General features: G+C 40.4%; 1 protein-coding gene across 2 annotated transcripts in view; it reads right to left on the bottom strand.

Moving 5' to 3' along the window:
* The window catches only part of brwd1 (bromodomain and WD repeat domain containing 1), a 216081-nt gene that overhangs the window by 105219 nt on the left and 83217 nt on the right, over positions 1 to 27645 (bottom strand). The window contains exons 10-14 of one of the 2 annotated variants that reach the window (XM_028800205.2): positions 23880 to 23947; positions 10981 to 11081; positions 2584 to 2624; positions 2047 to 2142; positions 1553 to 1703 (exon numbers count right to left, since the gene is read on the bottom strand). In XM_028800205.2, coding sequence (XP_028656038.2) covers positions 1553 to 1703; positions 2047 to 2142; positions 2584 to 2624; positions 10981 to 11081; positions 23880 to 23947 — 457 coding nt within the window. Of the gene's footprint in view, positions 1 to 1552; positions 1704 to 2046; positions 2143 to 2583; positions 2625 to 10980; positions 11082 to 23879; positions 23951 to 27645 lie in introns of both variants that reach the window. The other variant, XM_028800203.2, reaches the window with a different exon arrangement.

Below are 27645 nucleotides of genomic sequence, written 5' to 3'. Positions count from 1 at the left end.
AACCAGGACTTGCCCTCACCAAAAAAGGACAGATACTGCTGCTTTAACTCATTTTACTGCTGTATCCTTTAAATGCAAACCCATGCATTATTTATAAAGCTTTACATGTATTACCTAGTATACAGTAATCCCTCGCTACTTCGCGGTTCACTTTTCGCGGATTCACGACTTCGCGGGTTTTTAAATACAAGTGATTGCCCGCCTATCGCGGAAGTTATGTTCCAGACCCATCAGCAACAGGAGAAAATCTGCGATATAGAAAGACCATATAAATAAACATTTTTATAGTTTAAGCCTTAAAATACCCATCCCACATGCTTTAAACATATAAACTTATAAAACACACTTTGTTAACACATATGATATGTGGATGTCGGGCTAAGGATATGAGTAACATCTCACTATTATAAAACATTTTAACTTCACGCAAGACAAGACAGTGAGACAGGAAAATACAAGGCTTTAAAATTATTGACACGCAGAGCGACAAGCAGCACAAAGCCAGCACAAAGTCCACTTCTCCTTAGCGTTCATTCAGCTCCCCACCCCCTTGACAATGCGAAGTAGCAGGAGCTTACTGCGCCTCCGGGGTGGGGGGGTTTGAGCGAACATGCGTTCAGCCCTCACACCCCCCCCCCCACACACACTCCTCCTCCTCCTTCTGAGCGCGCAGAGCGACAAGCAGGCATTTTGGCAGAAGCAGCACAAAGTCCATTTCTGCTCAGCGTGAGTTCAGCTGCCCCCCTTCACAAAGCGAGTGCAGACACATCGACGTCTGATCGCTACGTGCAGTGTGCAGTTGGTCTGCGGTGTTTAAGAATGTAGAAAGTGTTTAAGAACATAGGAAGTGTTTATAAAGAGTGTGGGAAAGGTTAACAAGAGAGTGAGAAAGGTTTATAAGAGTGTGGGAAGGGTTTATAAAGCCTTAAAATATGTATAAATAATAAAATAAATATAGGTCGCTACTTCGCGGATTTTCACCTATTGCGGGGGGCTCTGGAACGTAACCCCCGCGATAGATGAGGGATGACTGTATTTATAAAACTATTACCTTCTTAAACTAAATGAGCCTCATTTGATCTCTAGATTAGTGAGGATATTTACATGTTTGACTGCTGTTCACACATTTACAAACAACGTATCAGTGTATTTTTTTATTGTGGAAGTAAATTCTATGTTGATCCTGCATGAGTAAACATGATTTTTTGAGTGTACCCTGTAACACACAGATGTCCTGACTGTAGCTCCCTTGCAACTTTTGCTAGGAAGTTTTTGACTCTAGTCATATTTAGGAAAAAAATGTGAATAGACAATACATCAAAAGATATTTTGATACTACAAAACATAAGCCAAATTACAAGAACACATGCTGATAATCATTTTTTTATTTCTTGAGAAATAGATATTCAACTGTTGAAAACCTAGTGACCCAATTCTTAAAAAAAATGTGCATTTTCATATAACTATTTTACTGATTAAAGTAGGCAGTTTATCTAGTTAATCTATTTTTTATTAAAGTATTCATAAACAGTAACTTAAACAAATCCAGTACCCTTAGTATGTGCAGAAGTTCACCAGTGTAGGAGTTCCAGACTTTCAGCAGGTGATTATTGACAGCTGTGATCACATTATCATCAAATCGATCCCAAGCAATCATGGTCACTTTTGGCTTGAAAAATCTATCTTCCTCTGAGCAGGTCTCACTATTATAATTTAAAAGAAAAAAGAAATCACAGGATAAATGATAGAACCTGCTCAAGCATTGCACAATAGCACACACAAGAAGGCAATGCATCTAGAGAGTATGAAGAGAATTATATTTAGCATTCAAGAATGCTCCAAACATGTATATCCAAGGCTGGTCAACACAGCGAGTCTGGAAAGTGTGCTGATACAGTGTAGACTTCCCAAGAGACTACTACCCTCAGGTACAGATAGACAACATCCTGTTGATAGCAGTAGGCAGACATCTCATGGAAGATCATAGGATAAATTACAGAATTTTATCAAAATCGTAAAAAAAGAATGTTTATAAACTTAAATAACCTTAATAATTTAGAAGACATATCTAGCAAAAAGTTTGTCCAACCATATTGATATCTCCAAATACGTGCAGTTCCATCTCGGCTTCCACTCACAAATCTAAAAACAGAAAATTCTCTGTTTACATTTTTTTATTTATTATTTTTAGCAGCTAGTACTCTACCAGAAATTTTTAAATTAGGCACAAAATTAAAATATACATTCAGTATAACTTTTTAGTCTAGGTGCCTAGACTGTTTAATAATTATGTAAAATTGTTTCTTATTTTAACTCCGAGAAAAGCCAAGCAAAATGACACCTTTTATTGGCTAACTAAAAAGATTACAATATGCAAGCTTTCAAGGCAACTCAGGCCCCTTCTTCAGGCAAAATGTTATTTATTCAAGTAAGACTTAATTTTAACACATGCCTTACATTTAATGAAAATATGCGTTGCTTACATAAAAAGTGTGTATCAATGCATTACTAAATTTCTCTTGTTGCAACTAAAACAGTTAATTATGTAAACAGTGTCAGTTAATGTAAAATAATAAAGCATACCTGTCACCATTATTACAATACTGAATGCTGTCAACTTTGTCCTGAAAGAAAAATATATACAATTTGTAACACTTATTTTCATATGCTGCAGACTAAAATATAAATGGACAGTTTGGGCATTACTGCGGTGTTCAATCTCTGATGAATACACATATAGCTCTAACAAAAGAGTGACAAAGAATTAAAAAAAAAAAAAAAAACAAAAAAAACCTCCATCCATCCATCCATTCATTCTCTTCCGCTTATCCGAGGTCGGGTCACGGGGGCAGCAGCTTGAGCAGAGATGCCCAGACTTCCCTCTCCCCGGCCACTTCTTCTAGCTCTTCCGGGTGAATCCCAAGGCGTTCCCAGGCCAGCCGAGAGACATAGTCCCTCCAGCGTGTCCTGGGTCTTCCCCTGGGCCTTCTCCCGGTTAGACGTGCCCGGAACACCTCACCAGGGAGGCGTCCAGGAGGCATCCTGATCAGATGCCCGAGCCACCTCATTGACTCCTCTCGATGCAGAGGAGCAACGGTTCTACTCTGAGCCCCTCCCAGATGACTGAGCTTCTCACCCTACGGAGGAAACTCATTTCAGCCGCTTGTATTCACGATCTCGTTCTTTCGGTCACTACCCATAGCTCATGACCATAGGTGAGGGTAGGAACACAGATTGACTGGTAAATTGAGAGCTTCGCCTTGTGGCTCAGCTCCTTTTTCACCACGACAGACCGATGCAGAGCCCGCATTACTGCGGATGCCACACCGATCTGCCTTTCAATCTCACGCTCCATTCTTCCCTCACTCGTGAACAAGATCCCGAGATACTTGAACTCCTCCACTTGGGGCAGGATCTCGCCACCAACCCTGAGAGGGCACTCCACCATTTTCCGGCTGAGGACCATGGTCTCGGATTTGGAGGTGCTGATTCCCATCCCAGCCACTTCACACTCAGCTGCGAACTGATCCAGAGAGAGCTGAAGATCACGGCCTGATGAAGCAAACAGGACAACATTATCTGCAAAAAGCAGTGACCCAATCCTGAGTTCACCAAACCGGACCCCCTCAACGCCCTGGCTGCGCCTAGAAATTCTGTCCATAAAAGATATGAACAGAATTGATGACAAAGGGCAGCCCTGGCGGAGTCCAACTCTCACTGGAAACGGGTTTGACTTACTGCCGGCAATGCGGACCAAGCTCTGGCACCGATCGTACAGGGACCGAACAGCCCTTATCAGGGGGGCCGGTACCCCATACTCTCGGAGTACCCCCCACAGGATTCCCTGAGGGACACGGTTGAATGCCTTTTCCAAGTCCACAAAACACATGTAGACTGGTTGGGCAAACTCCCATGCACCCTCCAGGACCCTGCTAAGGGTGTAGAGCTGGTCCACTGTTCCGCGACCAGGATGAAAACCACACTGTTCCTCCTGAATCCGAGGCTTGACTATCCGACGGACCCTCCTCTCCAGAACCCCCGAATAGACTTTTCCAGGGAGGCTGAGGAGTGTGATCCCTCTGTAGTTGGAACACACCCTCCAGTCCCCCTTCTTAACCCCTTAACCGCCCTCTGCCGGATATATCCGGCACCGTTGTTTTATTGCTAACGCCATACTGCCGGAATTATCCGGCACATTTGCCTGTGGTTATGTGAATGCCTGGCACGTAGTACAACTGACAGTTTGGCGTGGGTATTATTACTACGTTGTATTTCAACAACTCTGCGCTTGTATTGGCCGATCACGTGATGTGATTCGAAAGTGAAAGCTGTGAATATGGCGAAACGTAAACTGACTTCAAGTGAGGCTTTGCAGGTGATTTTGGACAGTTCTGATCATGATTGTAGCAGTTCTGAAGAAGATTTTAGCGACAATGATGAGCAGCAACGTGCGCTGCATGATACTGTGAATGAAGACGCATCAGATGACGGCGATGAGTGGGTGTATCCCCAGCATCTCAACTGGACTGCTGCCCGAGGTGAACTACCTTTTCTGCATCCGTTTGAGGCAACGTGTGGCTTTATTGTTGATGTAAACAATTACACTGCTGAGCAGTTTTATGAGCTGTTTGTGTCACCTGATTTGATCAGACATTTTGTTCATCAGACAAATCTGTATGCAGCACAGTTTATTGAGAAAAATCCCAATTTACCTCCACATTCCCGTGTTCGTGCTTGGTTTGACACTGATGAAAGCGAAATGAAAAAATTCATTGGGATTTTGATGTTGATGGGAATAATCAGAAAACCAGATATTGAGATGTACTGGTCTACAGATCCTATGTATGCAACACCTATTTTTGCAGCTGTCATGACACGTAACCGATTCTCTTTGCTGCTGAAATTCTTTCATTTGAATGACAACAGAAATGAGCCAGATAAGAAAGATCCAAACCGCGACCGCTTGTTCAAGCTACGTCCTTTGATTGATCATTTATTTGAAGCATTTCAGTTGCCCTACATGCCAGGACCGTCAGTTGCAGTTGATGAAAGTTTATTGTTGTGGAAGGGCCGCTTACAGTTTCGACAGTATCTACCTTTGAAAAGGGCACGGTTTGGTATCAAGATGATTTGCTTAGCTGAGAATTCAGGTTACATTTATAGATTTCGTGTATACACTGGCAAAGAGGATCCTATCAGTAGTATTTCAGCAGTGTTGCCAGATGAATGTAAGGACTTTGGACTTTCAGAAAAACGCTGTCGTGTCTGTTCAAAGAAGGGTCAGCGTAGAGACGTCAAGACCTTCTGCTCAAAGTGTCCCAGCAATCCAGGACTTTGTGCAGTTCCCTGCATTGGCCTGTGGCACAGCAAACTCAAATAATGGGAATGAAACTATGATTGACTGAACTACTTTTGACTTTTGAATTACTTTTGACTGTTCCGTTTTGTAGTAGACAATAAATCCAGAAGCCTGAGAAAAGGTACATTTTGTGTTTTATTATGTGTTTGCCCATTTCTAGAACTTGCACAACATTTAGTGGTCAATACTGCTTGAATAAATGTAAAAAATGTAAAAAAAATGTAAAAAAGTAAAAAAACGAAAATTGTTCAGATTTCGCCTGGCATGGGGAATATTTAGGGAGTTGGCGGTTAAAGGGTTAAAGAGGGGGACCACCACCCCGGTCTGCCAATCCAGAGGCACTGTCCCTGATGTCCATGCGATGTTGCAGAGACGTGTCAACCAAGACAGCCCTAAAACATCCAGAGCCTTAAGGAACTCCGGGCGTATCTCATCCACCCCTGGGGCCCTGCCACCAAGGAGTTTTTTGACCACCTCGGTGACCTCAGTCCCAGAGATGGGGGAGGCCACCTCCGAGTCCCCAGGCTCTGCTTCCTCATTGGAAGGCATGTTAGTGGGATTGAGGAGGTCTTCAAAGTACTCCCCCCACCGAACCACAACGTCCCGAGTCGAGGTCAGCAGTGCATCATCCCCATCATATTCCCCATGTTCCCCATCACAGTGTTGACACTGCACCGCTTCCCCCTCCTTAGACGCCGGACGGTGGACCAGAATCTCCTCGAAGCCATCCGAAAGTTGTTCTCCATGGCCTCCCCAAACTCCTCCCATGCCCGAGTTTTTGCCTCAGCAACCACCAAAGCCGCATTCCGCTTGGCCTGCCAGTACCTATCAGCTGCCTCCAGAGTCCCACAGGACAAAACGGTCCTGTAGGACTCCTTCTTCAGCTTGACGGCATCCCTCACCGCCGGTGTCCACCAACGGGTTCGGGGATTGCTGCCACGACAGGCACCGACCACCTTACGGCCACAGCTCCGGTCAGCCGCCTCAACAATAGAGGCACGGAACATGGCCCATTCAGACTCAATGTCCCCCACCTCCCTCGGGATGTGGTCGAAGTTCTGTCGGAGGTGGGAGTTGAAGCTACTTCTGACAGGGGGCTCTGCCAGACATTCCCAGCAGACCCTCACAACAAGTTTGGGCCTACCAGGCCTGACCGGCATCCTCCCCCACCATCGAAGCCAACTCACCACCAGGTGGAGATCAGTTGACAGCTCCGCCCCTCTCTTCACCCGAGTGTCCAAGACATGTGGCCGCAAGTCCGACGACACAACCACAAAGTCGATCATCGAACTGAGGCCTAGGGTGTCCTGGTGCGAAGTGCACATATGAACACCCTTATGCTTGAACATGGTGTTCGTTATGGACAATCCGTGATGAGCACATAAGTCCAATAACAAAACACCATTCGGGTTCAGATCGGGGGGGCCATTCCTCCCAATCACGCCCTTCCAATTCTCACTGTCATTGCCCATGTGAGCACTGAAGTCTCCCAGCAGTACGAGGGAGTCCCCAGAAGGTATGCCCTCTAGCACCCCCTCCAGGGATTCCAAAAAGGGTGGGTACTCCGAACTGCTGTTCAGTGCATACGCACAAACAACAGTTAGGACCCGTCCCCCGACCCGAAGGCGGAGGGAGGCTACCCTCTCGTCCACCGGGGTAAACCCCAATGAACAGGGTCCTAGTCGGGGGGCAATAAGTATACTGGCCCCCGGTGAGAGGCGCCGAGCAGGTGAAACTCCAGAGTGGTAGAGAGTCCAGCCCCCTCTCAAGGAGATTGGTTCCAGAGTCCAAGCTGTGCGTCGAGGGGAGTCCGACTATATCTAGCCGGAACCTCTCGACCTCGCGCACTAGCTCAGGCTTCTTCCCCTTCAGAGAGGTGACATTCCACGTCCCAAGAGCCAGCTTCTGTATCCGAGGATCGGACCGCCAAGGTCCCCGTCTTCGGCCACCACCCAACTCACACTGCACCTGACCTCCTTGGCCCCTCCCATAGGTAGTGAGCCCATGGGATGGGGGACCCACGTTGCCACTTCAGGCTGTGCCCGGCCGAGCCCCACCTCCAGAGGGAGGCCCCAGTGACCCGCGTCCGGGCAAGGGAAAACGCTGTCCAAAGTTTTGATTCATCATAGAAGGTTTGTTTAACCGCTCTTTGTCTCATCCCTCACCTAGGACCAGTTTGCCTTGGGTGGCCCTACCAGGGGCATAAAGCCCCGGACAACAGAGCTCCTAGGATCATTGGGACACGCAAACCCCTCCACCACGATAAGGTGGCAGTTAAAGGAGGGGAAAAAAAACCTACACTAATAAATATACTGTACAAGGTGGGTACCCAAAAATAACTGGAATCTGTACCTGGTGTTGCGAATTTCACCTCTAGGTGTAGCATAATTGCAGTATTCTGTGACAGTCTGCCAAGTGGCATTGCTCTGTATTGTTCATACGGTATTACATGTTGGTTTTTATTGGTGCTTATTAAACGTGTTCTGCGATTTTTGTGATAGGTGATCATAAAGAGCAGCGAGTCTACATTAAATTTTGTTTTCTCTTAGGCAAAACAGCTGCTGAAACTGTAGTGATGCCTGAAACTGTTTTTAAAAAGGAAGATTTAAATAAAACACAGGTCTACGAGTGGTTTTAGCATTTTAAATGAGGGGAAATGTCACGTGATCTTGCTCCATCAGACTTTTTCTTGTTCCCACATATGAAAATACAACTCAAAGGAAAATGTTTTTGTACTATGGAGGAAGTCAAAGAAAAATCGCTGCAGGCATTGGACAACATTCCTCTTCAGCAATTCCAAAACTTTTCCCACCAGTGGGAAAACCGTTGGGACAAAAATACTAAAATTGCAATGAGCATTTTACACACATATTATATGACAGCAGCAATGTGAGCCAAAGTAAACTCCGCTTCAGATGAGGGTTTCTACTTTTTTCACTGAAGAATATATTTTCAAGTTTATCACCAGTTGTATGTTCATGGGGGATGGGGCATGTTGTAGTATAGGTATTGATATATAAGATATTGATTTTTCAATTATTTTTCATTTAATCCAGTGGTTCCCAAATTAATTCCTGGGAACCTCCTGTAGCTACAGCTTTTTGTTCCTTCCAGATTCATAATCAGTGATAATTCATAATAACTGATTTCATTTAGTTGGCTGTTTTTTTTCCTCTTTTTTTATTCTGCATTCTGAAAAGCAAAACAGTACGATTTTACAAGATATTTAGAAATATTTCTATTTTTAGCTATAGCTTTAAACCCTTAATTCTTTTACTGTTGTTTTCCTATTATTTATCTCTTATTTTGTGTAGTCTGCGTCCTTCACTGTATCCTAATGGTGACATTTAGAAACAAGTAAAGCAGACACACACGTGAACAACACTAAATGATAAAAGGCTATATATAACTGCTTCAACATCAGACCCCTTAATTAGTCAATAGTGAAAAGGCAGAATGAAACTTAAAAAAATAAATAAAAACTTTATCCACTTATACCTGCTTAATTTTTATTAACATATATGAACACACTTGCCTTTGTAATTTCTTCATTGACCCCAAATCACAGAAACTAGGAAACAGCAGCTCATTTAATTAGGCTAGGAGTCCAATTAAGAACAAAAGTTCTGCAGCCCTAGGTGATTCCCAAACTTGGTCCTGGGTATCACTGGTTTAAATGATTTGATACAGATTCTTAAAGTCTCAAGATAGATCTTGTGAATCTCTACCCTGCTCAATTACTATATGATTATTTTTACTCATCTTTGTTTTTGGTGTCCTATCCAGTAGATGTCGCTAATGCACCTGTTAAGACTTTTTGAGGAAAAAGCACTATACTACTTTGTATAAAATGGTGCGTCCTCCTCAAATGAAATAAGTGCCTTCGACACTTAAATCAGATTTGTGGACTTGCTACAGATTCAAACAGTGCATCGGTAAAGAACAGCTGGATAAAAGCAAAGCCATATTAAGCTGTGCAAGTCAGAAGTACTGCTACAACACTACTAATTAAAGAAATCATATATCCTGACATCACTCATAAACAATCTCACTTGACATACAAATGAACAGAGTCTACATTTTAACTTTGGTTGATTTTAAAGAGATCTAAATACACATGTGTTTAGCTCCAAGCTTCCTTTATTTCCTTTATTTCACCTCATTCCCCAAAAAACAACAGCATCTATGGTAGTCTTTTTTTCTAAAGGTAAGACAACCTACACGCCTTTTCTTGAAAATAAGGGCTTTAAATAAATGACACAGGTTTTGGAACTGCGATATACTATACCAACCAGGAAGCAAATGAGTGAAGTTATTGTACCTAGGCTTTATGAAGATCTTCCGCAAAGCATTGCCACATCTCTCAGGTCAGCGGAGAGAGTAGCCCTAACTCATGTATAACTACATTAAAAACAACTGGGCACCAGTAGTGGATGTAGTACATGTAAGCACATGGCACATGCAATGTTTAATTTCTGAATTTCTAGTACATTTAAATTATTTCCTTGGCTTTAACCTTCTTTCTCAAAAAAAAAAAAAATTAAAAAAGCATTGCATTTTTTGGCTTGAAAAATTACATTTTTATTACATTTCATCATGTCACTGTAAAACCTGCCAAACACAAATTCAGAAGTGTGTAAAGTAACATGATACAAATTATAATAATGATGATGAATAATAATAATACAAACTGCACACATGTGTGAGTGATGCAAGTAAAAAAAATTCAATTTCACTGCCTGAAGACAAATTCACCTTGTCATTACTGCTGACTAGAGGCGCTTCTTACAAGATGTCATTATGAAGCAAGGAAAAGACGCATCTACACCACTGCCCAGGTAACACCAGGACCTGACTCTTACTCAAGACACACCTATACCGTTGCCCAACGCACGCTGTTGGCACTTTTAAAGCCAAAGTAATCCTAGGTCTAACACTTATGTGAGTCGCGTCTATACTATCGCCCGAGTGACATTCAGGACTAATGCTTTTAACACTGTTTTTAATGCCAGAGTGATGCTCGGGTCTAACGCTAAGGAGGTTAAACAAAATACACCTATATATCAAAAGGGATAGAAATTAGAGTGTATTTAGATCTCTTTACAATCAACCAAAGGTAAAATTGAGCACATTTTTAATATTTTGCCCAGATTTACTTAACTGAGGTACATGTATGAATCTAAAATGCAAAAACAACTTCTCGCAATGTACCCCACTCCTTAGATGCATAACCTTGAACTGTATAATTAACTGTATTTAAGCTACCTAGATTTGTCAAAAAACTACTGCTGTCATTCAACATAATTAGCATAATAGTTACATTACACTATTTTCAAAAGCAACTAGCTTCTAAACAGCAACCTAAATTGCTCCACTTCAAACTGGTGCATTATTAATGTATTTAACTGTTTAAAAATACGCAGTAAAGTGAAAAATGATATGGCTTCCCTAAATACATTTTAAAGTCTTACTGTTGTTATTATGCAAAATCCATTAAAACAGCTGTGTTGAAATAATTCACATTCAGACAAATTGTATTACATGGCACAACCCTAAGAGAAGATATTACTTATGACAAGATTTACAGACCCCAGCTTTAAACTTCACTAAAAGTTTCTTACTGTGTGAGATTCAAGTTCTGCAATTTTCTCAGGACTTCCAGATCCCAGATAGTATATTCTTATCACATGATCTGTACTTCCTGTAGCCAAGAACATACCACCTGGGGGAAAAAAAAAAAACAGAATACATCAAAATACCAAAAATACTATTTTAGGAAAGATATTAACCTCCTCAGGTTGGTCCCCTTAGCATTAATACAGAACAACACATATTATAAATTTTACTGTGATGACAATGAAACTGTAAATATTTATACAAAGATCAAGCGTTTTAGTCAAATGCCCATTTATGCAAAGAAATGTAGACACTTTATACTGATAATAAATAAAACACAAACTATACAAAGAATAATTTCTTATTACAACAATCTGTGTTACTATGCATGTTTTGCAAGGAAGATCGCATAAAAGTCAAGACTATAATAATTACACATACACACAAAATAGCTGTGTTTTCTTAAAAAAAAAAAAAATTCTGCTATCATATTGGTCATAGTGCTATCAGTTATCGGACGTATCAGAAGCACTGTGTAAATAACTAATTACTTTCCTGCTTGTTATATATATATTTATATATAGTATATATCCATCTATCTATATACAAGGACTGCAACTATTTATTTTCCATCCATCCATTATCCAACCCGCTATATCCTAACTACAAGGTCACGGGGGTCTCCTGGAGCCAATCCCAGCCAACACACGGCGCAAGGCAGGAAACTAACCCCAGGCAGGGCGCCAGCCCACCGCAGGGCATGCATACACACAGACACACACACACCAAGCACACACTAGGGACAATTTAGAATTGCCAATGCACCTAACCTGCATGTCTTTGGACTGTGGGAGAAAACCCATGCAGACACGGGGAGAACATTCAAACTCTACGCAGGGAGGACCCAGGAAGCGAACCCAGGTCTCCTTACTATGAGGCAGCAGCGCTATCCACTGCGCCACCGTGCCGCCCCTTTATTTTGATAATCAATTAATCTGGCAATTATTTACTCAATTAATCGATTAGATGGATTGTAAAATGTTTTCATTTGAAATTAAACACAAAATTCATTAAACTTTCCACCAAATAAACAGATTTGCATAAAATTTTCAGAAATGTACTTTTTAAATGAGATACTTGTAGGTATTTTAAACAAAATATTGTTTTTAATATAACATTAATAATACATTGAAAATAAATAGTAATAAATATAAATAAAACAGTAGCACTTATGGCTCTGGTTCTGAAAGTAAACTCGCAATTTCGCTTATGAACACACACACAACACACATATTCAGAATCACACTAAGCATACACTTGAAAATTAAACATGTAATTTAAATTGTTTTTCTTTGATTTCTGTGAATCAGAAAGTTTACTGGCAAACCATTCTCTTCTGGTTCGTCCTGCTTCCACTTCAAAACCGGTCCTGCCCACATGGCATTTCTCGATTCCTATTCGTCGTCTTCCGTGTCATGCACTATATTGGCCTGCTGAACGTAATACATCAAACAAGTACTCGAGGTGCTGCCACAACGGTAAAGTGGCTTTACCACCCTTGCGGGAACCACCTGTGTCTTTACAACAGCTTCTTACACAGCAAACATCAGAAGCTAAAAATTATCGTGAACACATTCGAGAATACAACCCTTCTCTAGCGCTTGCTTCCATGGGTGCACAGATAACTCAACCTCCTGGCCACGGACCATACTGTTTTAACATACACAGGCAAATTTATCACCAAATCTCTCAACTATATGCTAACATTTCTACCTCTCCAGGATATGGACAGTTTTGTTTTTGACACAGCGCAAGCTACCAAAGTACGCTTACAAAATAAAACAAATTCTGCATGCAACGAAAATGTACTTCTCCAGCTAGATTCCATGCTCAGAACCATCAACCCCTTCGCTAAATCATACAAACACATGCATGAAATCGCTCAGTCCAATCCAACAGCATCTGTACAAATGGTTTTCAAGGAAAACCCCTAGGCAGGATTTATGATGATACAATGCCTCGACATGTCACACCAATGTTGCAGCGATTTTCGTCGGAGAAGATGGCGAAACGCCTGCCGAAAGGGACATTTGCATCTATCCCACAGGCAACTCCTGTAAACTGATTTCCACGCTCAATATGAATTGCGATCCTATGGTTTACCCACTTTTATTCCCTTACGGAGACATTGGCTGGCACAAAGATTTACATGTTCCCAATAAAAGAACCGCCAAGCGAATAAGGCTTACTCAATGCCAATTTTACACGTACAGATTAGCAATGAGGAATACATTTAGTATTCTGCACTCCAGCGGCAAACTATTCCAACAGTACGTCGTAGATGAATATGTTAAAACAGAGGGCGCGCGTCTCAACTATCTCAGATTACATCAACAAGATCTGCGCGCCGAACTATCAGACACACTGCAAGCAAAAGCTGAAAATAACAACGTTCGTGTAGGCAAAATGATCATATTACCGTCCACATTTCCAGGAAGTCCAAGATACATGCAACAAAACTATTAGGATGCCATGGCCATAGTACGTAAATTCGGAAAGCCTGATTTATTTATCACTTTCACATGTAATCCTGCTTGGCCGGAAATTCTATATGCACACTGCATCTTTCTGAATTCCTTTCTCACCGTTTTCCATTCCTATTCTTACACCGCCGTATATGCTATGGTGGGCATCGGCTAGTAATGTAAATATTTGACCACCACAATATTCAACTGCTTAAGAATATCTGTTGCACCATCTTGACTAAATTTTTAAGTCTGCAGTAATGTTTGAAATTAGTTGGCCTTTGCTGGGGAAATGTACAGACTATTTTCATTTTGCAGCAAAGCAAGTGGTTTCCTTTGCTATGTAATAGGCAGAGTTTACTTTAACTGAAAGATCACCTCTTTTCACATCAATATTCTTTTTTGTGTCTGGAAACATTTTACCTGCATGATCCTGACACAAAATCTGTTTCACTGGCTATACTAGGTTTGCTGCAGTGACACTTGCATATTATCACGTCTTCCTCCAGATTGTCTAAAAGTCATTTGAAGTCCAATAGCCAACTAGTCTGGAACTGTCGCTTTTCCACCCCGCTCCTCTTTTTCACTTAGAATTAGTGATATGCCTTTCAGTTGCGGTGCTGTACTGTGGGATTCACCACTGCACTCTTGCAAAGTTTTTGATTATCTATACATACAAGAGAATGTAACACTTAAAACTTTGTCAGATATGCTAGTGTTTTATTCGCATTGTAGGGCGTTGGACTATGACATGAATTATTCCTCACTTCAAACCGAAGGCATGTCATTATGCTTAGCCTAGCAAACATTGTGCTATATATCTGTATCACATAACACTGAAGTAACATTCAACTTTGTGCCTGTTTATACATCACGTTCAGAATGCGTACGCATCACGGCTGCCTCATGTTCCCAGTGTTCATTTGATGTGTCCTCTGAATACGTTTCAGGCAGTCTCTGTGAGGCTTGGTGGGAGTGTAGGCGGGGCATCATACACATAGCCAAATTCTGAGTCAGTGCTCCACCTAGCGTCTGCGTGGGTAGTTGTGTCATGAGCAGATACTGTCAAGTTTCATAGCGGTTCTCAAAGTTGTCTTTGAGATGAACAAAAAAAGTCAGAAATGGTGTCAGTTTAAGCTGAAAGGTGAATTAACAATCCTGGAAAGAGTTAATTCCGGAATGAGGAAAAAATAATGTGGTGAAAGATTCAGAATCACACCTCGTCATCATTTAACATCTTGTTTTCATGCCTATATTTCTATTAAAAAAAAGGTTACATCTAATGTCTCATTTTCAATTAAAATATTTTTTGAAGTTTGTGATCCAGGACCAGCTCCTCGATGTCCTCATTGTCCACTTCAAGACCCATGCTCTTGCCCATGGACACAATCTTATCCACAATCTTATCCACAACAGGAGGCTCAAAGCTTTCTAAAACTTGTTCAGGAACGCATTCAGGCCAAAGTTTCTTCCAGGCTGAGATCAAGGTCCGGTGTGTGATGTCTTCCCAGACTTTATCAATGAGGCCGATGCATGCAATGAACGATATTAAAATGGTTCTTCCAGAACTCTTTCAGGGTCAAAGACGTCTCCTCGGTCACATTGAAACACCTGGCGAATAGTCCTTTGGTGTACAGGTTCTTAAAATTTGAAATAATCTGCTGGTCCATGGGCTGCAGAAGAGGAGTTGTGTTGGGAGGGGAAGGAACACGATCTTAATAAAGTCATACTCCTCGACCATATCGTCAACCAAATTTGGAGGGTGTGCCGGTGCATTGTCCATCAGAAGAAGGCATTTTTTAGGCAGGTTATTCTCTTCGAGATATCGCTTCACGGCGGGAGCGAAAGCCTCGTGCAGCCATTCCAAAAACAAGGTCCTTGTGACCCACCCCTTCGTGTTTGCCCTCCACATCACAGGCAGTCTGGCTTTGTTTACATTGTGCTGCTTGAAAGAACGAGGGTTCTCAAATTGGTAAACAAGTAGCGGCTTGATTTTTACGTCCCCACTAGCGTTAGCACACAGCAAAACAGTTAACCTGTCCTTCATTGGTTTATGGCCGGGCATAGCCTTCTCTTCCTGGGTAATGTAGGTCCTCTTCGGCATCCTCTTCAAGAACAATCCGGTCTAGTCGCAGTTGAAGACTTGTTGCAGGATGTAGCCTTCATCCTCCACTAATTTTGTGAAATTTTTCACAAATTCTTTCACAGCTTCAGCGTCGGAACTAGCAGCCTCTCCATGCCTTACCACACTATGAATGCCACTTCTCTTGTAAAACTTTTCAAACCATCCTCTACTGGCTTTAAATTCCTCACTTTCGCCACTCGTAGAAGGATAGTTTTGCAGCAAATCGCCATGAATCTTCCTGGCTTTCTCGCATAACATCGCCTCGCTTACACTATCCCCTGCAAGTTGCTTCTCGTTCAGCCACACTAGCAACAGTTTTTCCACCTCTTCCAGTACTTGAGGCCTCTGCCTGGTTGTTAACGCTGCAACTCCTTTTGCAACATCAGCTGCTTTAATAGATTCTTTCTGCTTAAGAATAGTCGAAATCGTAGATTTTGACTTCTTGTACTCGGCGGCAAGATCAGTAACATGAAGGCCACGTTCATACTTTTCAATAATTTCTTTACTTCGATTTCAGTTTTCTGCAAAACTTTCTTTTCACCACTCTTCACTTGCTTAGAAGCCATGGTTAACTGCAAAAGCACACAAAATACTGTAGAGCACAAAGAGTTCACAGCGAAAGCACACATGTCTGACTGAGAACAATAAACAGGGAGAGGCTGAACATGTGCTTAAATACAGTAATTGGTACGTACGAACCAGAAGGGAAATGAAACAGAGCACAAAGAGTTCACAGCGAAAGCACGCATGCACGTGCAAGCACGCACGTCTGACCGAGAACAATGCAACACGTGCGGAAATCATCGGCACGCACAAACCGAAAGGGAAACTGGCTTGTTTGTATCCCGAGTGTGTGGTTGTGAACCAAGGCAAAAGTTTGGCAAACTTTTTGGTCGTAAACTGATTTGTATGTGTACCGAGACGTTCGTGAACCGAGGTTCCACTGCATATATACACATATATTTGTTTATTGTTTTATATATATATATATATATATATATATATATATATATATATTATAATATATATATATATATGTTATATATGTCAACTGAAATGTGTCTAAAAATAGGTAAAAGCGGAGGCTACCAGAGTTTTTTTTTACAAGCAGGGTAAAATATATAATAAGTGAGCATCAACACAGCAAACAGTTCTCAGAAAATAAAGTATCTAATAAAATCTGCTAAGGAGGTCTGCAAGCTTCCATACAGAGCTTTATTCTCCTTGGCGTTAAGCCTAAGCAAAACTTGGGCTTGGAATTCTATGTCAAGCCTGAATAACTCTCGGAACAGTGTTCTTCTGGCATCTAGTGGATAAAACAACATTTATACTGCCAAAATATCATGAATATTTTTGTGTTTTGCCACTTCAAGGTAATGCCTCAATATTCATAAGTGGGCCGGGGGCTTTCAGTCAAAAACAATGGCATAAAAACAAGAAGCTGTAAAGTCAATTTCAGAAAAAGCTAAAACTTATCTATTAGTTGAATGAAGTGATAACAACAATGTTAACTGGTCATCTTATGCTGACAGGGACGGTAAAACTGATATATACAGCACTGTATGACTGAACCAGCGTTATACTTCAGGTGAATTTGGTCACCTGAAGGCTCCCTGTGGTGCTGGCAGGTTCACAGCAAAAAGGCAAAATGACTGCAATCAAGTAGAAGGATAAGAATGATGTCAGCCCCCTAATCACTTTTCACAATGTAGGAGCTATTGTTAGTGTTAGGGAAAAAGTGGAAATCACTAAACCAAGTAAATTGGGTAAGAATGTAAAAGTAAATTTTCTTCAAAGCTGATGGATTAAGTGCTGCAATTGTCCAACCATGTCCATATAATAATGCCTATCATGTTGTTTAGGAACAAAAGGAGCAGCTTCACAACAAAGAAATATGTCTTATTAGCAAAGTTAATGAAAAGTACTACACATTCTATACATTTGTCATTGCTCAGTGATAATGTAAATTGCCCAAAAAGTAACTGCATTCAATCTCAGATTTTGCTTTCAAAACTCCCAATTACAAATATGTTATCACTAGGGGGCTCCGCCCCCTGCTCGCTTCGCTCGCCAACCCCTGGTGTTGGGAATGACAAAGAGCGTGATGTATGAATGAGATATAGAATAGTGTGACGGTGTAGATGATGCAAATAGAAAGCAAACAATAAAGTGTGTGGCACAGTGTAAAGGTTTATTTGAAAATTTCTTTGTACACGCCGTTTAAGTGTAAAAAGGTAATTCCAGCTCAGAACTTGCAAGGTCATTTAAGATGGTTATTGTTGTGATCAGAGTCAAGTTTGTCAGAGCTTAGAAAGAGTTGTGTCTCTCCAGGAAGTAATGGAATGACCTGGGTATTAATGTTTTCCATATTAATATTTTTTGGACATAATATAGTGCGTTGTGTTAAAAGGGGCATTTGGTCTAATGAGATTGCTGTTCGAAATGTCTCTGTAACTAAGTTGTCGCAGATAAAGGCTTGAGGAATTGTAATAATATGTGCCTGAAGTCCAGCTGTATTGGTGAGTGTACCATCTCTCAGTTGTAATAAGCAATTGTTATGATCTGGTTCTGGACATCGTATCTTTTTTACTAACTGTATGTTTTGAAAGTAATGCCAATTGTCTGCGTATTTTAAGGTGCACTGAACAATAGCTGAGTGCATGGCATCTGGAAGAATAGCTAATCACTGTCTAAAATCTCCTCCTCATAAAAGTACCTTTCCTTCAAATCGAATATTATTATTCATAAACGTTTGTAGAAGTTTATGAATGGTGTTGAGTAAGTGACTTCATGCCATTGAACATTCATCAATAAACAACATTTTTTCAAGACGGATGTCACGTGCAGTGCCACCGTTAATGTTCATAGTGGATACCGATTTGTAGGATCTAATGTAGTTGATAAAGATTTCACTTTCAGGTACATCGTCAGTTATAAGCCTCTGTAGATATTCAGTATATGAATGTAAAGAAGGCAGTCTAATTTGACCCTTTTGACAACAACGTGTAAATGTATAACTTGTATTTCCAGTTGTTTCTTCAGGGAAGTGAACTGAATGACAATGATTGCAAATGACATTCATAATCCGAATGAATTTTACTGGTGTATGTTTTTCTTGTGCTGTTTGAGAGGCGCGTTGTTGCATGTGTAGTATTTGGGACGTGTTGTTTTGGAGCTGTAATCGATTTGCCTGTGCTGTGTGAGAAGCCCGTTGTAGCCTTCGCTGCCATTAACGTATGTCTGAGACGGGAGGTGTTTCGTTTTGAATCCGTGCCTGTTGCGATGCAGCACTTTGATTGATAGTTTGCGTCATGTGGATCTAGGATGTAGATTTGTGCATATTTGCGTTGTTGATTTGTTTCAGGGTGCACTGTTCCAATGCGATGCAGTATTTGTGCACATATGCGAAAGCAGTATGGGCCATTGCCTTTTGGTGGCCTGATATTTACTCCGGTATATGCAAAAGCAAATGAACCATTGTAGGATCTAATGCAGTTCATAAAGTTTTTACTTTTAGGTACATCGTTAGTTAGAAGCTTTAGTTGAGCTTTGCGTTTTTGGAGTCGAGACATTTTTCTTTTAGAAATATGGATAAGTAATAAGGAGAATTGCACTCACTGTTAATATGGAGCCTTTTCTGCGATTGAACGGTTAATAGTGCCTTATTGTAATGAGATCCACCTATGCTGCATAGCCGTCTATTTTGTTGTTTCTTTCGTTTTCGTGTGTTTGTTCCTGTTATCCTTTCCTTTTCGTTTTGTACCCGTGACCGTGTATTCATGACTTGTTTCTTTCTCAGCATGCGAAATATGGATAAGTAATAAGAAGGATCGCAGTCACTGTTAATATGTTTCTTTTTCTGCAGTTGAACGGTTAATAGTGCTTTATTGTAAGGAGATCCACCAATGCTGACACCTATGCTGTCTAGTGTGAAGGTGTTGATGTTCACTTTAGAATATGTGGCTTTGGGTGTCACTTCTTATGGATGTGTGTGTGTGTGTGGGTGAGGATTGTTGTCGCGCGAGCGTCTTCTTTCTTTTTGTGTTCCTGTGTCTTGTTGAATCCCCCTCTTTGTGTGTGTCCTGTCCCTTGCTTGTAGGGTCTGTGGGGTGGTTTTGTGTTCTTTTTTTTGTGTTCCATGGGCTTGTTGAATCCCCCTCTTGGTGTGTGTCCCGTCCGGTGCCTGTAGGGGGGGGGGGTGCCTTGCTGTTGTGCGCGAGCCTCTTTTTTTTTTTTTTTTTTTTTGGGTCTAGTTTCGTGTGCAATGTGTTTCGTGCTTTGCTTGCGTTTGAATACTTTTTTATGTGCTGTTTCCTTTTTTCGGTGCTCTTTGCGCCTCATTTCTCAATTTTTCCTGTGCTCACTCCTTTTTTCTGTGGTCTTGTCCGCCTCTCGCGGCCCCTCATCCGCCTCTCTCGCCCTCTTCTATCCGCCTTTCTCGGCTCCTCAGCCGACCCTCGCGGACTCTTTTTGCGCCTGCGCAGTACGTCTTTTTGCAGCTACGGCCCATTGCCGGATGTGCCTGCGTCCATCATCCGGTTTAGCATTCTCGGTTAGTAATATGGATGTATAGAGGTTTTTAAGTTGTGGAAGCAAGATCTGTATTTTTACACACAAAATATTGTTTTGTGGGCACAATATCCGTATGTTCTAATATAAAAGTTATTAAGGTGAACACATAAGATAATGAATACATAATTCAACAAATGCAGCAGTAGCAGAAGCCAGGTGAACTGAAGTGCAATATGTTAAAAACTTCAATTAAACAAGGTAAGCCATTTTCAGATTTTTGTAATAGACAGTCTTACTATACTAAGAAGGACCGATCTATTACATAAATGTAAAAATTGCTTACATGGATTACTGAACAGTGTTTAACATGTTTCACGTCCATTCTTCTTGCTGGTGCTGGACTTAATCTAAAAAAGCTTAAGTTCACCTCTGACATGAAGTGCACTGAACTCTTCTGAGAGAAAGCTATTAGACAATATTGTAAAGCAATTGACAATTATTAAAAATGATGTTTAAGGTGTCATGGAACATTCTATTTCAGTGGTCGGCGAACCGGGGTAAAAACAAAAATCTTGGGGGTAACAGACTCATTTAAATTAAATAAAAATTATATACATTATAAAAAATTAAATGAAATGTGAAAACATTATTTTAGTAATTTAAACTTCTACACGACCGCTGAAACTAGCTTAGTACAGTCATCCCTCACAGCTCGCCGCCGGCATACACGTATGCTACATTTGCGTACTCTGGGGTCCGATTTTGTAACTGCATGAACAGCATACAGGAGCGTACCGTGGTGTTCGAGTACTGATATGGTCACACGTGTTGCTGATATACGTACGCCATTTTAACCTAGTCGTTTTGTACACCTATGTAATATTTGTGGTTAAAATTTTGACGAGCAAGGTAACAATGTTTTATTAACAAAAGTTTAACTATTAATAAATGAAAAGGCCTTAATTTAACCGACGTATGCTAAACAAATAACCATGGATGATTTTTACCTTTCAGATGGCTTCAAATTGAAGAGAGTATACCATGAAGAGTTCCTCAATTATAGGTTCACACAAATAGAAGACAAGGGAATAATGAAACCATAGTGTGTTGTATATCTGAAAGTACTCATTGCAGAATCTTTCAAAAAGAGTCAGTTAAAGAAGCACTTGGATAATTTACATTCAAACCTATCTTCCAAGCCGCGGGAATATTTTGTAAATGTAGAAAAGTCTGCCAAAAAAGACAAAGACTGGACAGCAACTTGAGAGTCACATTCGATTGACATTCAGCAGCAAAGGCTAGCTTTGAAGTAGCCTGGGCGATGCACGAAACAAGAAACCACATACAATTGGTCAGGAATTAATTAAACCAGCAGCTTTGAAAATGGCAGAGATCATGTGTGGTCAAAAAGAGGCCGTGAAACTGAATTCAATGCCCTTGTCCGCAAAAGTAGTTAAAGAAAGAATTTCTATTTTAGCAAAAAATGTGAGGGAACAAGTTATTTCTTCAATAAAAGAGAGTAAATATTTTGCTATTCAGATTGATGAAACTGCAGATGTCAGTAACAATACACAGTTAGTGGTATATATATTCGCTACAAAGGTACACATGCAATTAAAGAGGAATTGTTGTTTAGTTCCCCTCTCAAATTGAGATCATGTGGTACTGATGTCTTTAATAAGGTGAATGAATATTTTAATACTCCAAGCATTAATCTGAAGTGGAAAGACTGCATTGCAGTGACTGTTGATGGAGCTCCAGCTATGTTGGGTAATCTTAATGGTTTTTCAGCTTTGGCGAAAAGTAATAATCCAGAAATCGAAATTACTCACTGTATGATCCATCGCCAAGCACTTCTTGTTAAGCATTTGGAACCTGTACTGGAAACCGTCATGCATGATGTTATTAAGGTCGTTAATTTTGTCAAACAGCTTGGACTTAACATGTGCCTATTTCGTGAATTATGTGAAGATGGTGAGGCTGAATATACAGACCTACTCTACCACACAGAAGTAAGATGGCTTTCTCGTAGGAATGTTTTGAATCGAGTGTGTACTTTGAAAACTGAACTTGAAATTTTCCTCAATGATCAAAAGCATATTCTTGCAGACAAGTTCAACAACACCTCGTGGGTTGCACATCATGCATATTTAACAGACGTTTTTGAGCATGTGAATGCACTGAACAAAGAATTGCAGGGAAAAAATATCAACATCATTTCAGCCAGAGAAAAAAGATATCAGCATTTGGATCAAAGCTTCTATATCGGAGACAGAAAATACAAGGGAACAAGATAGCTGCATTTCCAAAGTTAGCTTTGTTTTTGGAAGATTCAGAAAATATTACTTTTGATGACATCAAAGATAAGACATCTTACAAAACTCAGAGAGCGGTTCTCAAATTATTTTCCTGATTCTGATTTAAGTACTATCAGTTGGGTTGTTGATCCCTTTAAATGTGAGAAATAGCTGAAATACCAGAAGAACCTCAAGGATTGGCAGAGGCAATTCTTGAACTTCGGTCCAATAATTAAGCGCGTATTGAATTTGAGAATAAAACCAGTCTTGTTACCTTTTTGGATGACAACTGCTGCAAAAGCCTTCAATATCGCACATTAAGAGGCAGTCAAAAGGTTGTTGCCTTTCGCAACAACGTATCTTTGAGAACAAGGGTTTTCCACATTAATGAATATTAAAACAAAGCAAAGAAATCGTCTGAATTGCAAAAACAATATTCAAATCGCTCTTACCACCAAAACTCCCAATTTTGATCTCATTGTTTCAGAAATGAAACATAATTTCTCAAAATGTGTGTGAATTGCATTTTTTTGTTCACTACCTTGTTTTGTTTATTTTGTTACTTGTTAAATATTTAGTTTATTTTCACTTTAGTAGAGAGTTCTTTTTTTATATTTAATTTATTTACATTAGTTATTTTTTAATATTTCATATTGGTGCAATAAATATTTTAATTTTGAACAGATTTTGATTTTTTCCCTTTCAAATCCCAGGGGTAAAGTTAGAAAAACCAAATAAATTTTGGGGTAACGGCTAAAAAAGTTTGCCGACCCCTGTTCTATTTCCTTTATCTAGAAAAGCTTCTCATTAGTGATATAACGAGTTGAGTAGTACATCTAAATAATCAAATAATTATTTGTTTAACAAGTAGGGACAAAATCCATATGTACACTATCAGGTGGTGAAAATGATACCTTGTGATACTGCCTCCCATTTTCTCTATTAGAAATCCATTCAGTTTTGCTTGATGTACTTTACAATTTTTTATTTAATAAAGCATTTCAAATGTTTCTGCAAATAAGCAATATTGATGCTTTGCAAATAAACATAGAACAGTACTGTTGGGAAAAGAACATTTTTTCCCCAGTAGTAAAAACAAAGGTGGGCTCAATAGTGAAACTCTAATATTATTAAAATCTGCTTTATCCAAGTCTGGGATGCAAGAGGACAGTCTACCCAAGCAGCATGAAACTCTCAACCTTTATGTAAATATGTGTAAATCCCCTAAGACTGTACTTAGTGAACAGCACTGCACTAAAAAAAATTGGATTCAATCATAGCTGGTAAAAATGTAATGTCAGAGTAGTCCACTGCATGTATTCAGTCAAAGTTGCAACTGAACACTTAATCAGTAATCCTGAACACTGCAAATTGGTGCTGTGAAAGGTAAACTTAAGCAAAAACACAAAAAAAAAACAAAAAAAAAAAAACTTAAATTTACCTACCACTGCTGAAAGAAGAACAAACCATTTGAACACCAGGCCTGGTCCTTTCCGTAAACTTCTGAGGGCGACTGCTTTAAGAAAATATATAAATTTGAAAAAAAATAAATAAATAACCACCTAATATCTACATGCTATAAAAAATTATATTTGTGCTAAAATAATAATAATTTCAATTACAAGTTAAAATGCACTATTCTGCTAGCAAGACTTAGAACAATACTAGTAACTGCCACTATTCATAGTAACTGCTAGACAGAACATCACTCTTATAGTGAAATTAAAAATCCTAGGAAAAAAATAAATTAGCAACATGATCTAATATTGATGTCTCAGTAATATTTTAAAAAAAATGTGTTTAGTTGCACTCTAATGCCAAAATCATTTAAATTCACTTTTTGCCCCATATTAAGCAACACTCAATACCCTAGAAAGACAAAGCAAAAACAGGACTAAAATAAAATTACTACCCGCTTGGTGTGGGGAAAAACATTATTCTGAATGATTGTACACAAGGCTGAAACATAACAAAGTGTAAAAAAAGAGAAAGGTTCAAAATAGTCACTGGATCCAGAGTGTGCGTGTCTATATTATGTATATATATATATGATATATATATACATATACACACACAAAATATTATATATATATATATATATATATATATATATATATATATATATATATATATATATATATATACACACACACACACACACACACACACACACCACACACACACACATACAGTGCATCCGGAAAGTATTCATAGCACATCACTTTTTCCACATTTTGTTATGCTACAGCCTTATTCCAAAATGGATTAAATTAATTTTTTTCCTCAGAATTCTGCGCACAACACCCCATAATGACAACGTGAAAAAAGTTTACTTGAGGTTTTTGCAAATTTATTAAAAATAAATAAATTGTGAAAGCACATGTACATAAGTATTCACAGCCTTTGCCATGAAGCTCAAAATTGAGCTCATGTGCATCCTGTTTCCCCTGATCATCCATGAGATGTTTCTGCAGCTTAATTGGAGTCCACCTGTGGTAAATTCAGTTGATTGGACATGATTTGGAAAGGCACACACCTGTCTATATAAGGTCCCACAGTTGACAGTTCATGTCAGAGCACAAACCAAGCATGAAGTCAAAGGAATTGTCTGTAGACCTTCCGAGACAGGATTGTCTCGAGGCACAAATCTGGGGAAGGTTACAGAAAAAATTTCTGCTGCTTTGAAGGTCCCAATGAGCACAGTGGCCTCCATCATCCGTAAGTGGAAGAAGTTCTAAACCACCAGGACTCTTCCTAGAGCTGGACGGCCATCTAAACTGAGCGATCGGGGGAGAAGGGCCTTAGTCAGGGAGGTGACCAAGAACCTGATGGTCACTCTGTCAGAGCTCCAGAGGTCCTCTGTGGAGAGAGGAGAACCTTCCAGAAGGACAACCGTCTCTGCAGCAATCCACCAATCAGGCCTGTATGGTAGAGTGGCCAGACGGAAGCCACTCCTTAGTAAAAGGAACACGGCAGCCCACCTGGAGTTTGCCAAAAGGTTCCTGAAGGACTCTCAGACCATGAGAAAGAAAATTCTCTGGTCTGATGAGACAAAGATTGAACTCTTTGGTGTGAATGCCAGGCGTCACGTTTGGAGGAAACCAGGCACCGCTCATCACCAGGCCAATACCATCCCTACAGTGAAGCATGGTGGTGGCAGCATCATGCTGTGGGGATGTTTTTCAGCGGCAGGGACTGGGAGACAACTGCAGTCATCTTTCCCTTTATCCTGACTAATGTACAGAGACATCCTGGATGAAAACCTGCTCCAGAGCGCTCTTGACCTAAGACTGGGGCGACGGTTCATCTTTTAGCAGGAGAACGATGCTAAGCACACAGCCAAGATATCAAAGGAGTGGCTTCAGGACAACTCTGTGAATGTCCTTGAGTGGCCCAGCGAGAGCCCAGACTTGAATCCGATTGAACATCTCTGGAGAGATCTTAAAATGTCTGTGCACTGACGATTCCCATCCAACCTGATGGAGCTTGAGAGGTGCTGCAAAGAGGAATGGGCGAAACTGGCCAAGGATAGGTGTGCCAAGCTTGTGGTATCATATTCAACAAGACTTGAGGCTGTAATTGCTGCCAAAGGTGCATCGACAAAGTATTGAGCAAAGGCTGTGAATACTTATGTACATGTGATTTCTCAGATTTTTACTTTTAATAAATTTGCAAATACCTCAAGTAAACTTTTTTCATGTTGTCATTATGGGGTGTTGTGTGTAGAATTCTGAGGAAAAAAATGAATTTAATCCATTTTGGAATAAGGCTGTAACATAACAAAATGTGGAAAAAGTGATGCGCTGTGAATACTTTCCGGATGCACTGTGTATATTATATAAAATATATATTATAATAAAAAAATCCTGGGACAAGACATGACTTTTCAAAGAGATACTTTCACATCCCGCGAGACAAGACTTTGTGCCAAGAGATTTAACCACGAACAGGGCCGGAAATAAAAGACGAAGAGTAGATGACAAAGAAGAATGTCTTAAAGAATTTCAAACCGTTGGTGCGATACACATGCAGAACAAGTTAGAGATAAAGAAAGTACTAAAATTCGAAAGTCTCAAAAAAATGACAGTAAAGATCACATTAGCGCAAACAAATGGAAATTATTAATCGGTGAAATAACGGAACAGTGAAAAGAGATCGAATATATTGTTCGAAATTAAACTTTAAGTCGGAGACTTATAGATCGTCTAATTCGTGTTGCCATCAGGGAGAAGTAGGGTTTCTTTCCAATGAAGAGGTGTATCTGCAAGAAGTAAAAGATGTGGTTGTTTGGTGAAAATGAAATCCACAAACACGAGCGGCAGAGATGCGAAGTGGCTGCGCGTAGCGCTGGCCGAGGGGGGTTGGCGAGTGAAGCCCCCTAGTGTGTGTGTGTATATGTATAGATCTATATTATATACAGTAATCCGTCCTCCATCGCGGGGGTTGCATTCCAGAGCCACCCGCGAAGTAGAAACCATATGTTTATATGGTTATTTTTATATTGTCATGCTTGGGTCACAGATTTGCGCAGAAACACAGGAGGTTGTAGAGAGACAGGAACGTTATCAAACACTGCAAACAAACATTTGCCTCTTTTTCAAAAGTTTAAACTTTGCTCCATGACAAGACAGAGATGACAGTTCCGTCTCACAATTAAAAGAATGCAAACATATTTTCCTCTTCAAAGGAGTGCGCGTCAGGAGCAGAGCATGTCAGAGAGATAGAGAAAAGCAAACAAATCAATAGGGCTGTTTGGCTTTTAAGTATGCGAAGCACCGCGGCACAAAGCTGTTGAAGGCGGCAGCTCACACCCCCTCCGTCAGGAGCAGAGAAAGAGCGAGAGAGAGAGAGAGAGAGAGAGAGAGAGAGAGAGAGAGAGAGTTTGTTTTTCAGTCAAAAATCAATACGTGCCCTTCGAGCTTTTAAGTATGCGAAGCACCGTGCAGCATGTCGCTTCAGGAAGCAGCTGCACAGAAGGTAGCAACGTGAAGATAATCTTTCAGCATTTTTAGACGTGCGTCCATATCGTCTAGGTGTGCAAACAGCCCCCCTGCTCAATCCCCCTACGTCAGGATCAGAGAAAGTCAGCGCGAGAGAGAGAGAAAAGTAAGTTGGGTAGCTTCTCAGCCATCTGCCAATAGCGTCCCTTGTATGAAATCAACTGGGCAAACCAACTGAGGAAGCATGTACCAGAAATTAAAAAGACCCATT

The sequence above is a fragment of the Erpetoichthys calabaricus genome, chromosome 4, assembly GCF_900747795.2.
Source record: "Erpetoichthys calabaricus chromosome 4, fErpCal1.3, whole genome shotgun sequence".
NCBI classification, from domain to species: Eukaryota; Metazoa; Chordata; class Cladistia; order Polypteriformes; family Polypteridae; genus Erpetoichthys; species Erpetoichthys calabaricus.
This window is presented reverse-complemented; position numbering and strand designations above follow the sequence as displayed.